A 14,071-nucleotide genomic window follows, 5' to 3' on the forward strand; every position below is an offset into this window, starting at 1 on the left:
TTATTTCTCCAGGTGGCACTTCATCACAGAGCAGTTCCCCTAGTTCCAGTGCTCCAAACTCACCTGCAGGCTCCGGCCACATCCGGCCCAGCACTCTGCATGGTCTTGGACCTAAACTCCCTGGACGTCTCCGCCAAGGCCGACGCCAATCAGCAGGCAGCATTCCCCTTTCTCCACTGGCTCGCACCCCCTCCCCAACCCCACAGCCTCAGCCGACGTCTCCTCAGCGCTCACCGTCTCCCTTGCTGAGTCATACATTGGGGAACACCAAAACATCTCAGACTTTCCCCGCCAAGATGCATTCGCCCCCCACCATTGTCCGCCATATGGTGCGACCTAAGAGCGCTGAGCCTCCTCGGTCCCCACTCCTAAAGCGAGTCCAGTCAGAGGAGAAGCTCTCCCCCTCATATCCTGGAGACAAAAAGCACTTATGCACCAGAAAGCACAGTTTGGATGTGACTCAAGAAGAGGCTCAAGGAGAGGCCTTGTGTAAGGGGGAGCATAGCTCTGCATGCATAGAAGAGATCACAACCTGTGAGCCACCTGCCATTACTCGAGTAAGGCCTGCTGAGCAGGGCTGTCTTAAGCGGCCTGTGTCTCGCAAAGTTGGTCGACAAGAGTCAGTAGAGGACTTGGACAGAGAAAAGCTCAAGGCCAAGGGGGTGGTGAAAAGGCCAGACTGGACTGAGAGAAGGGAGTCTTTGCATAAACAAGACACCGTGCAAGATCCGGAAGGTTCTGTGTGTTCCCTCGCCACTGATGATAAGGAGTGGACTCTTCTAACAAGACCAAGTGCAAGACCACAGAGTTCTGAATCTGGGTCACTGGACAAGTCCTCTAATGCTACTTTGAAGGACGTGCTTTATAAAAAACTGAACCCAAGAGTGTGTGAGAGCATTGCGGAGACTGTCGGTGGAGATTGTGCTTCGCTATTAGGCGAGAGGTCATCTCCATGCCAACAAGACAGACAGCTGTCCAGGTCAATGAAAGAGTGTAGTAAACCAGACAGGTTAGATTTTAAAGCACCCAACATTGAGTTTGCAAGGAAGAGGCAGTCATTTGACGAAAGGGAAGACTCATTGTGTCGCATTTCATCTGGCATTCACGAAAGCCTTCATTTTAACCCCACCAGGTCCAAAAGTCTTCAGCTAGATTCTGCTTTGGCTATAGAACACTTGAAAGGGGGCATGTGCAACTTTCACAGTTCTTCTGGAATGAGCCCTGAGACTTTAGCCCCTGAGCTGTTCAGCGGGAGAGGCGAAAGTGCCGTAGAAAAACTTCAAATGATCGCCTCCTCTGAAAATCCCATCAGGAAAACCTTTTCGGAGTACAAATTGGAAGGACGACTTGTGTCCTCTTTAAAACCTCTAGAGGGCACATTAGACATCGGCCTGCTTTCTGGGCCTCGGGTGTCCAAGACTGACACGTGTCTCTCCAAAATGGCAGACAACCATGGTGACACTGCTACAATGGCAGGAAATATGTGTAGAAAACAACTAATTCAACAGAAAACAACAGGAGCACTTACTCCTAAGGACAACGTGAATTTGAACAGCAAAACAACTTCAAAAGAAGAGCCCATATCCAAGGACTGCAATGAAGAATTTTATGATAGAAGCAAATGTAATGATGGCTTGAAATTGCAAAATACCCTTAAAGCAGAATCTTTGGACATAAATGTGAAGTCAGAGACTAGGCTAAAGACAGCTCAGGAGTTTAGGGCTGCACGACATTGCACTCATTTTTCGTGTGGGAAAACGGCATCCATCAGGGAAGTCAGCAATGAAGACCAAGCGGAGGATGTGGAAAACCCTGAGGAAGCACCGGCAGAGCAAGTTCAGAAAATACAACCTGTCCCTACCAAAACTCACAAACCTGATAAGTCGCCAGTTTCTACTGTTGTTATTCCCCAGCTCAAATGTTCTCAGCAAACCCCAACAGCATCTTCTGAAAGAAATCCTAGTGGGACAATTGAGGAACCATCCAATTCACTTTCATCACGGTCTACAGAAAAGGACAAGCCAGCCAATTCAAACAAAACTGCAAAGGTTGCAGAGCAGAGTCATCAGACACAAGTTATTACAAGCAATGTATTTGGGACATCAAGTCCAATATTGGCTGTAACAAAGGATCATGTAGACAGAAAGGACAAGGTCGCTAGTGCCAAAGACTCTCTTGACTCTGTTGTGAAGCATATTCAAGATTCTGTGGGAGATAAGGCATTACACAGAATTGACAAAAATGTAAAGACTTTTCCAATCACAACTAGCTCTGAGCAGGCTAACTCAAAAAATAATGTCTTTGATATAGCATCCATCCCCCAGAGTGTATCTTCGGCTCCCACTGTCACAAAAGCGGCAGAAACATCTGAGAGCCCTCTCGTTAAAAGCCCATTGTCTCCCAAACCTATGCTTCAAAGAAAAGCCACACCATCCTCCATTGCCTCCCCTCTTAAAGCCTTGCCTTCTACTGATTCACAACCCCAAGCCATCGCAAACACCAACCCACAACACTCTGGACTGACTGAAGTTAAAACAATCCAAGATACACAGTCTGAACAAACATGTGCCAAAGTGTCACGCTCTGATGGCTCGGCAAATGGACAGACGAGTAATTCAGTTCAGTTTTCAAAACAAACCTCTGACAAAACACAAAATGTAACTAACAAATCCTGTCCAACAGTAAAGTATCTAAAACCCATTGCAGCAGCTGGAGACAAACTGGGAGACTCCAGAGATAAACTGTCTCCTAAAAAAGACCCAAAATGCCATGCGAGTGAAAAGATTGGCTCTGCGACTGAAGTTTCAAAGAGCTGTGAAAAGCAAGAAGCCCTTGTCAAAAGTCAGGTATGTGCTACTACCACACCAAAGATGGACACTGGTGCAAGTCCACCAAAAACTAAGAGCTGTTATTTTACAATTGGAGACACAGTGCATATGAAATCACCACTTAAAACTGACGAAAAGCAGAAATTCAAGAAAGGACTTGAGGCAGACAGCCCCACGGCTAATAAACAAGTAATGAACATTTCTAAAACTGAGACCGGTCCAACGCAGACTGCAATACAACAGCAAGAACAGTCTGGTACTGCGTCATCAAAACAGAATCCTTTGAGTTCCAAAAACAAACCTAGAGTTGACTCTCCACTTGTTACACAATCCACTGGAAAGGCAGTTGAAGACAAGGGTAAGCAGGAGAACAAAGCACAGCTACAGCCCGTTGTCAAAGACAGTACAGTTAAACATAAGGAGCAGAAAGAGTCTGTCTTTTCTACACCTAAAGCCCAGAAAGTGACCCGCACTGGTTCTCAAGGTGCACCAGTTTTACCTGTACCAGCTATTAAAATCTTTGTTTCAAGTGGGATTCCGGCAAATAAGGGCACTGGTGAAACACCTGGACCTTCCTCTAAGGAGCAAACGAAGCCCAGAACTGACATTCAGAGATCAGAACCACTCAAGGTGTCCAGCGCTAGTGATGCTGTGGTTACTACTACTACTACAACATCCAGTCCGGACTCTAAACACGTCTTCACTGATTCAAAGGTGACTGATAAATCAGTTTCATCCAGCCGGAGAGAGCAAGTAGAAAAGAAGAAAAGAGAACCTTCTCAAGAAACATCATCAGCACCCAAACCGACACATAAAGACTCTGCGAAAGGTTCAATGTTTACGAAGGATATCACCACTTCTGAAAAAGATTCTGTGCGTCCTAAACAAACCAAGGATTCGCCACGAGGTTCGAAAAAGTAATACGTTATTGTAGTTGCCAAGGTTATTTTTCAAAGGACTATGAGGATATAAACGTCATTATTGTTTGTGTAATATCATCAAGCCTTCCTATCTGCGGACCGGTGAAACTGTTACTTTGGGTTTTTCTCACGAAGCCAGAGGGATGAATTTGTGTCGTAATCTATGTTTTGTTTATATATTCTCTGTTAAAAAAAAGTGTAGGCTGAATGTAGTCTTGATTTGCTGCTGATTTGTGGTCACTTTTTAGATCTTGCAAATGCGGCAAATTAGGCATTATGCGAGTGGCATGTGCAATAATTGTGGAGATGGAGTGGGGAGGCCTTTCTTAAGGCTCGGCTGTGCCAATTAGGGTTGAAATGAATCTAGACGGTGTGAAAAAAGTTAGTGCTCATTTAAACATACCGTTATCATGTATTACACTGTTTTTTGACGTATTTAAAAAAACCTACAGAAGGTATAGCAATGGTGTTATTAATGTGGCTTACACTCTGCAAGCAGAAAACTCACTGACATTGTACTTTACTGTTTTTTTTCTTTGTTTGTTTTGTGGGTGTTTATTTCAAAGGTTTGTTTTGGGTAGCGGTGCACAGAGGGAAAGCACTTTGTCCTGTGCTTCTCACCTGGAACTATTTTATACTGGAATCATCTTATGGTTCTGTAATCGTAGTGGAAGGGGCCTTAGGGTTTTCTGGGGAATTACGACTTGCTGTTCTTAGCAGGTTATGGCGAAATTCACATTCCTTTCACATACATTTCTAAGGATTCATTTTTATGCAATATATTGTAAATACTGCGGCGGTAATTGTACAGAGGGGGTCGGTTAAAAATGAGTGTTGTATGTTTTATATGTATATATTTTGCTATGTCATGTTTGTAAACTGTACTCGACGTTAGTCTCCTAGTGATGTCATCTTCTCAGTAGTTCTGCTGATTTAGAGTCTATACTAGAAGAATAACTATAGTCTCACTCGGAAATGGAAGTGTACTTGAAGTTTCGCTGAGGTATGTAGGGGATAACCACATGCGTGCAGAGGGAATGTTCTCCAAAAGTTCTCTTAATCATACTCAAGATATCACAAATTAAATAATGTATTTACCTGAAAACATGGGCAATGCAAATGTAGCACATTATATAAAATGCGGAAACTGAAGGTTTGCTACTACGTGGATCATACTTACAATCTGTTTTTATGAAAAAATCTAACATTCACATTCAGTATACAAAACATGATGTACTGTACTTTCCCTGGTCTGGTTAAAAGGGCTTAAGCAGGGATTATCAAAAGTGATTTTTGTGACTGTTTGTGGTAAATCATGAGTGTCACCACATGTTTCATGTTCAGTCAGTTGCTATTCTATTCATGTGCAAAGTACAACACTCATAAATACTTAAAGGCGTTTTTGCCAGTCACATCTCTGGTCTAAAAGAGTTGATAGGTGTGAAGTGTAATGCTCTCATTTCTTTCATGCCAGGGACGTTCATGTAAAATGTTCAAAGTAATCACCTGTAAAAACATCCTTGTCATTAGTTTAGATTAATTTATCTTAATACAGTCACACAGTGACCGATGTATCAACAGTTCAGCGGTCTGAACTTTAAACCTGTTATAACTCTGCTGGTATGTATGCATCACATACCAACTTCAAGTAAATCGATTGTCTACCTAAGCCCATTTCAGTACACATATATTGCTGAACATCTAGGCTATATTACAGTATGATATTAAAGTACCTCACAATATTAAATGTAAGCAAAGAGCATTTATAGGAACTGGTCTCACAAATATGCTTAAGTATCTAAATAACGCAATGCACCGTGTTAGGAAAAGCTAGAGATTTTAAACAGTGTAAGCAGACTGAATTTTCTGTTCCTCGTAGACTTTACTACGTAGTTTAGGAAGTCTTGACAGATACAATGCACCTTATGATTAAACAGTCTCGATGCTTATTGGGGTTTTGGGTAAAAGGTTCTAAGCTAGCATTATATGAACTGAAATGTGAATGTTTTGTAGGACACATGCATTGTCTCTTATGCTCATCAGTATTGCCGTGAATTAACCCCAGAGATTTTTGTTCGTGTTGCTTTTGGTTCCTCCCCTGCCTTTTCTGAAAATTCAGATGTTGAAAAAGCACATTAAATGTTTGTTTACAGCTACTTCATGGATGTATATTATGTACATTGTGTTATTTGCCAAATTAATGTGCTGTCACAGGAAGTTCTGCTGTGATCGATGTGTGTGTGTATGTGTGAGTTCCTCTTAGCAGACATTTGCTGTTAAGGATTGTTGGTGTGGTAGATTAATTGTTTCTTGTCTTTCCGGTTTTTGCTTGGCGATTTCTTTCTTCTCTATGTGTCTTCTCTATGTGTTCTTACCAGTGTTTATGTAGATGACCCTGCTTATCATCGTCTTTTAGGATCTGTGCAATAAGAAATGTGGTATTGAGTTTTGTATATCACCCACAAAAAGCTCTATGGATGTCATAGATGTTGTATACTATACAGATATTTATACTTCTAAAGTTGTATAACACTGAAAATAAAAAGGCATGTGAAAACTAAAATTTTTGCTTTTTTATTTCACATTTATGTCATACAAATCTTTCAGACATAGTTAGAATTACAGTATATCCTTACAATTTTCATATAATAAGAAAGCTAGAAACAACATTTTCATTGTTTGGTTTTTGCATTTTATATAATTCACTATGTTCCAAAACTTTGAAAGCAGATATAAGGTACAGTTGCGCAACGACAAAGTATTCTGTAATTTATTCACGATCATGTTTTTCAAAACTTCTCTTTCTTGTTTAGAATGGAGATATTTAAAGAAATCGTAATTTTTTGTGAACTATCCCTTTAAGACGGTGCGGGTCAATGTGAGAGAAAATGTGTCCGTATTTATAGTTCCCTGTAGCTTGCATATCTTTTCCTCATGCTCCTGATTAGAAAGAAAATGCAAATAATGCCAAACACAATAACAACCGCAACAATTATTATAGCATATAAAGCCATATGTACGGAAAATTCACATTGCAAGTGAACATCCACAATCCTTGTTCCTGTGCCATTACAAGTCATCTCTGTTATATGTCTAACTTTGGTAACATTGTCCTCAACCCATTTAATAAAATCATAGTTGCTACAGTTGCATATCAAAGGGTTGTAACTCAGATCAACGGTACTTTCAATTCCCAAATCCACAACATCTTTAACATCCACCATCGTAATGGAGTTATTAGCAAAGTTAAGTTGGAGAAATTTCAATGAGTAAAATGGCGAAATGCTGAATTTGAGCAGTCTGTTTGAACTGACGTCGATCTGCTTCAGATGCGTGAGCTCCTTAAACAAATCTTCTTTAATCGCACGGATTCCACATGCAGACAGAATTAGAGTTTCCAAATCAGGAACGTGTTTGAAGAGCTCCGTTTGAGTAAAAACTCCATCTTGAACGTTGTTCCCCTTCAAACTGAGGTGTTGCAAAGTCTTCAAGCCTTTGAAAAGTTGCACGTTTTTCAGATTGCTGTTTGTCCAGGAGAGATTTAGACTTCTAAGATTTTGTAGATTTCTGAAAGGCGAGCTGCCATTCAGAGTGTATCTCGAATGGCTGCAGTCCAAGTGCTCCAGCTTTGGAGTTACATTGAAAGGCTGGACATCCCAGAACATGGGTGAGCCATAGCTGAGATCGAGAAACCTCAGTTTACCCAGACCAAACAGCTGGTCATTACAACAAGGTCCTATGGGGTTTACTTTACTAAGGCTGAGATCCAGCTTCTCCAGGCTTACAAGATTCACCAGGCATCTACGGTTAAAATTCAGTCGCTCCAGGTTTGAACTCATGGACAAGTGCGTAAGAATGGGAAAGTTCCTGGCATTGATGTGGCAGACATCCCGGAAGCTGTTCTTGTTCAGCACCAGATGAGACAATGTGGACAGGCCGGATAGGTTAGAGGGCAGTAAATCGAGATGGGCTCTGGTAAGGTCTAGCCTTTGAAGTCCTTTGAGGCAATGAAACGTTCTGTTATTCAGGTCTGAAAAATGCTGGAGCTGAAAATTCAGGTCAGTCACTGAGATGTTACAGAAAGATTCTAGTGCTTTATTTGGTATGTACGACTTTGGATCCGTTTCGTACAATCCCAGATTAAGCCTGCTGGTTTTAACACCATCAAGACCCTTTAATAGCAAAGAAATGTCCAGCTTTCCTAGACAACCACTAAAATCAATACTCCCAAAGGTCATTGACTGAAAAGCACCTTGTTCTACGTAAATAATATTGTTGGCTTTAAAGCTAACGTTCATCCCGATCATTCCGCGAAGTGGTTTTAAATCTTCCGCCGTGATTCTCTCAATCGTGTTCATATCTAGTTGTAGACTCTTCAGGTTTTGCCAATAGAATTTGCTTAGCCCATCTAAATTGTGAATGTCACTTCCCCTGATGTCTAGAACCTCCAGATAAGCAAGATTATCTGACGGGATGGCTGATATACTTTTTATATTTGACTGAGCCATACTTAGGTATTTCAAGCCACGCAGTCCAAAGAAAGCTCTGCTCGCAAAGAACACAAGTGGGTTTCCAATGAGTATGAGGACCTGCAGGTCTGTTTGATGTATAAAAATATCGTCATATACGAAAGTGATGCTGCATCTGTTGAGAAACAGGATTTGAGGGTTAAATGCAAAACGGATATGAATCACTTGAATAAATGTATGATTTCTCTCACCTTGTAATGTCTAAAAAATGCAAGCTCTGTAGCCTTTTGAAAGTAAAGTTGTATAGAGCAGGCAGGTAGTTGAAGCTGAACTTCAGAATTTTGACAGAATCCGGTATCTCATCTGGAATCGATTGTAGGCTCATATCACTACAATCATAGCCGTCTGTTATCTGAAATAAACGCAGTTTAAAGCTTACAACTTAAATTGATCAGGAAAACACTAATTCACAGTAAATGTATTTCTTTAGTATCCTTTTATTCTCCAGAACACCACAATGAATGATTTACCTCTGAATTATAATATTTACCTGTGAGCATTGTCTCCTAACCCATGGTGTTGCTTCATTATAAACTAAAATCTGTATAAATATAGTGTAATGTAACAGGCATAGAACAAACTGTCTCTCCATTGTGTGCAGGGTCGAAAAACAATCCTGTCGCTTCCACATTTTTATGTAACAGAAATGAAGGAACTTGGTGTGAAATAATAGGAAGTATTGTGGTTCTAGTTCTCTCAATACAAACCATTGTTCATGGAATAGAAACATTTCTCACATGTGCTGTTGTACGTAAAACAAGTAATTTTCATTAAAAGCCTATTATTGTTCCCATTCTGTATAATATTATTTTAAATGTGGATATTTTTTATAATATTCTTACATTGTCTTACTTAGGGCTCAACAATAGGCGCGGCACATGAATAACACTAAGGACAATTTTTTTCAGGTTTTGTGCCTTACAATTCTCAATCTAACTTATTTTAAGACCTTGCAATAGAAGCATGTATCCAGCAGAGGGCGTTATTTTTCTTTTTTGCCGAATTTGTAGGCTGCTGGAAGTTACGCAATACCTACATCCAATTGTAATGCACGTATAAATAGAAACGAATCTTACAGATTATAGTGTCTCGGTGGGGCCAGGGGATTCATCCAAATGTAAATACACAGGATATGACTCTAGATAGGATTGAATGGCTTTCTGTATTTAAATTAATTTCATTTAATAGATTATTGATAAATCCGACATATATAGCTAGGTATAATAAACACTATTCATGTGTTTCTGCATTATCTACTCATATCTGCAGTGTTTATCACTTCTGTTGCTGATTTATAAAACACTTCTGCTTCTCAGGTCACCACTGTTTCCTAGCAGCCTAACGTGTTTAGTATATAGTAAACAAGTTATTGTGGTTAGATTAAAGTTTGAACATTTTATTTGTCACAAAGTTACAAAGATATTCATAGATAAGGAAGGAACTGTGGAAATGCTAAACTCATAAAAGATTTGTGCAGAACTGTACATTTCCCTGAACCACTTTTGTTGAGTTTGAGGAAATATGGGGGATTGGGGATTTTACCCTGCATATCGATATTACAAAATTTCAATTTGCAAATATACACAAAAATATAAAATATTTTTACTAAATAATTAATAGGGAAAAAACAGGGAACCCCACCTGCCGGAAAATCTCTGTTGTTTTGTAGGAATTTTAACAGTGCATTGTAGACCCCTGCAAATCTGCACAAGTGTGTTTGCAATGAATAGATGGATGCAGTATTGGGATTTAAAGCCACATATGTTGGGCCATTTTTTAATAATGTACAACAAAACCATTCATAGCTTCCAGTAAAGCCTTTATTTTTTTACACAATGCTTGTAGCATAATTTCCCCTGTTATACCAGAGCATTAGCACGTTTGATATAAAACGCACATCAATCCTTTTGTAAAATGAGCCCATAGTTGAGCCCTCAGTCATTGTATTGCACATTTAATACAGTTTTTACCGCCCCACTTTTAATTATTGGGTAAATGCTGTCAGAAATAGAGAAAACATGCACGCTCAGGCTCACCGAACACCCCCACATCGTGACACAGAAACAAAATGACTCTAGGGCCTATTCAGCTCACCACCTATACGTATCGGCTGTTCGGCCGAGCTGTTGTCGTGAGACTGCACATGCACTTGTGCCCACTCGCACATATTACTAAGCAGAAAAGAACCTCCCAGCCAGACCCTAATCTTCTCAGGGATTTTTATTAATACCCCCCTCTCTCCCTCCTCTCCGAAGTGAGCTTCAATGAAATGGGGCAGAAAATGGCATTTGGTATTGAGGACAATTGTGGAAACTGTCTCATGTGCAAAGAGCAGACGGCAAAGCTCCTTTGACCCAAATCGCTAAATTAGACATCAATGAGTGAGCTTCATGTGGAGAAGCCTTCAAACCAGAGCCTTCATTTCACCTCGCTACATTAAATCATTCTGACAGCCCCCTCCCAAACGCAGGAACAAAGAGGTGGTCCCCGTTTTTTATTCATTCCCTACTAACACCTCACCTAATGTCTTTCTTCAGACATACTCAATGGGTCAATGTAACAGACGTCATCAACCAATGAAAAACTCTTATTACAATAATTTGCTGCAGGAAGAGTTTTCTCGTGGCCTTGAAGAACTTTGCTTGGGTACACACTATCTTGAAGGTTGAGATAAAGATAAATATTGTGTGTTAAGCATGCATGGAATTATTTTGCTTAAGCCTTTGGAGTTATCATCGATTTCATTCATTTTGTACAGTATACGTTATTCACTGCAGTTGGATATTTAAAAAAGCAAAGCTACCAATAGTAAAAAGTTCAATGGACTTGTGAATATCTCTTTTAGAGTAATCCCTGATAAAAGACAATACTCTCTGATATTTGTCTGTTTTGTCTTCAAAGAGAAGTGCATTTCCCAGAGGTTGCTCTTTCTCAGCCTTAAAGAGGGATAGTTTACCCATAAAACTAAAATTCTGTCGTGAATTTGAGTTGAAAATCTGTCATTGTTCTTTCTTATTGGCCTTCGCTTCATTGTTATTGTAGCTTCAATAACACTCATTTTACTTCTGTGCTTTCACCTTTTTTTGTCAGCTCATCTGTCTCCCTGGTCGGCCATTTAGCAATTTCTGAATTCAGGCAAACCAGCTTTTATTGATACATTTATGAGGTGCCAACTGTCTAAGAAACACAAATAGAAGAGAGGATCTGCACACGGTAAATCAGGCAGGACGGTCAGTGTTTCTCACACTATAACATTTCACTACTCTGCCAACAATCGATATCTTGATGTAATGTGTGCATTATAAATGTGGAGTAAAACAGAACAAAAATTTGCATTAATTTGACGGCCTGAAATCAAACAAACTATTGTTGTGGACCAAGACATCTGTGAAACTTATCACAGTGGCCCTATTATGAGGAAAACAACATTTGCCTTTGTTTCATTGTTCTGCAGGTTACGACACCCATTCGGGGATTGACAGAATCTAAATTCGGTCATTGTAAAGTATGTGCTGTTCTTGCACATCAAGGCCATGGGTGGATAAATGCAATTTGAATGGAAAGTCGGAGTGTACCGTTTGAGATATTTAAACATTTCCTCGCTGGATTTTGTTTCTCATTGGCAGTACTGAACGAAAGAAACTGTTTCCTTATGTAAATATTTGTTTTATTATGTACACAAGTGCTTTTAAAATGCAGGACATTTGGTGACAGAGTATTGCATCGTTCAACCTTGACACAGATCGCTTATATACGCAGCAATCTCAGAGACGTAGAAATTCTCGGCCTGTATTAACTTCAGAGATGGAATACGTTCAAGAACATTTTGTGAATTGGGAGAAGGCCAAGCTTCAGATGAACAGTCCCATGTTGCAATTACCGGTCAAAGCTCCAGTTTTAAAAATGGAAACGCTGGCTGTTCGTACTAACAGACAAGAATAAACATATCAGCCTGAGAGAATTTGTTGCAGGAGACGTTCTTTTTTATTAATAAGGGAAAGAAAAACACGACAATGTTAACATCAGGAACAGAAGTGGGAGAGAAAAACTAGATGGTTGTGCGGTTAGTTGGTGGGAGAAGCACGGAAAACATGCCAGATACATATGGGGAAGAGTTGGATTTATCCAGACCTTTGAGCTTTAATTTGGCATCTAATGGATTGCACAAAATGTCCATCTTATATAAGGCTTTATATGTTTCATATTTCAAAAAGAAAATTATGCCATCGTTTACTCACACTCTTGGAAGATATTTGGACTAATGTTGGTTAAAGAAAACCGTTGGTCCTCATTGACTTGCATTGGTTTTGCGTCCATACAATAGAAGTGAACGGGGGCCAACATTCTTCAAATTATCTTCTTTTGTGTTTTGCAGAAGCAAGTCATTCAGGTGTACAATGACGAGAGAGCGAGTAAATGATGACAGAATTTTCATTTTGGGGTGGACTGTCCCTTTAATTGAAACTAGTTTTAAGCAACACTGAGTTGGTCGACTAATACAATGTAATAAAAAAATATTTTTTTTAGGTTTTTTTTTTCTACGGTCTGTATAAAGTAAGAAATGTTTATCAAATAGGAACGTAATATACTATTTGATGTTTGCAAAGTAATCAACCTCATTTCATGTCTGTAGCACGAACAATATGTTCTGTTCTGTGCTGTTTATCCTTAATAAACATTTGGTTTCAAAAATAACCTTTAGCAAGGTAAATAAGAGATGTTCAAAGAAACCTTATCGCTACATCCAAATCCCAAACCACAACAACATTGTGCAATCAAAACACTTAATAATGTTATAGTTGCCAATAAAAACAAGTGTGTCATAATAATGTCATCTAATACTTTTTAATGGCTGTTTATTAGATAACCACAAACAATCGGGAGTTGCACAATCGCACACCATTTATACGAGTTCCTGGCACGTGCCAAACGGACTACACGTTTTCTTTTGGTCATTGAAGCTTAACAAAAAGTTCACAATAGTAACAACTGACAACTGTGTAATGTTTTGGAAAGCAACATAAAAAGATGCGTGGGCACCTGATGTCAGCTTGTCCTGATGCATAAAGATTTTAACATCGGGAATTTGCCTTTGGGCCAGATGTGTGAAGAACTAAATAATCAGCAGGGTTTTTTTTCGAAACCTTTATAGTGGGCGTGAAATGTACAGACTGCTTGTCATCATGTTTATAAAGAGATCAACGTGTTCAATTTCATCGCGAGTGTTTGGATTCATTAGTGCCGTGACCACTGGGATATATTTCACCTGTGATCTTTCAGACCAGGTGGCTCTTCAGTGTTTTTCCTTTTGAGACTTGGCTTAAAACTGTTGGAAATGTTTCAATCCGTAAACTTACGCTCTCTACCTTATGTTAAAGGATCTTTATATTTTTAGGAAAATTTGGTGCAAACTTTGTTTGTATTGCTGTGCAGTTGCTAGGGTAAAAAGGGAAAGTCTCTCAGATGTGATATTGTATGTCAGATTAAAATCCGAAATTAAAACATCAAGTAAAAGTAGTACCACACCTCCACTCCACAAACCGCATATGACTAGTTATGCACAGAAGTTTAATCCTTGAGAAAAATGAATAGTGTTGTTGTTAAAAGTGTCTACTAAATGACTACATATGACTTATTTGTGCGTATCTTTTGCATGTTTTATATCTTTGGTAATACTTTCAAGAAAATGCTTATTTTTAGCCCTGTGCCTGTGGTACACAAAGACGACTTCAGTGCCAATTGCAACAATAATGATGGCTATTTATCTAAGCTTTGGAAGCCATGCATTGACCTG

At 39.5% G+C, this 14,071-nt stretch overlaps 2 protein-coding genes across 3 annotated transcripts in view; one reads left to right on the forward strand and one right to left on the reverse strand.

The window, feature by feature from the left end:
- Window positions 1-6,302, forward strand: part of mast4 (microtubule associated serine/threonine kinase family member 4) — a 97,862-nt gene extending 91,560 nt beyond the window's left edge. For both annotated transcript variants that reach the window (XM_079484364.1, XM_079484365.1), the window contains exon 29: window positions 13-6,302. In XM_079484364.1, coding sequence (XP_079340490.1) covers window positions 13-3,749 — 3,737 coding nt within the window. In that variant the 3' untranslated portion in view covers window positions 3,750-6,302. The remainder of the gene's footprint in view (window positions 1-12) is intronic.
- Window positions 6,302-8,910, reverse strand: cd180 (CD180 molecule). The gene is made up of 3 exons (XM_079484392.1): window positions 8,768-8,910; window positions 8,469-8,629; window positions 6,302-8,392 (listed from the first exon to the last, which is right to left on the reverse strand). Exons 1-3 carry the CDS (start codon window positions 8,906-8,908, stop codon window positions 6,649-6,651), a joined length of 2,046 nt encoding a protein of 681 aa, XP_079340518.1. The 5' UTR covers window positions 8,909-8,910; the 3' UTR covers window positions 6,302-6,648.
- Window positions 8,911-14,071: the final 5,161 nt, after the last annotated feature.

The sequence above is a fragment of the Barbatula barbatula genome (genome assembly GCF_947034865.1).
Source record: "Barbatula barbatula genome assembly, chromosome: 2".
Classification (NCBI taxonomy): Eukaryota; Metazoa; Chordata; class Actinopteri; order Cypriniformes; family Nemacheilidae; genus Barbatula; species Barbatula barbatula.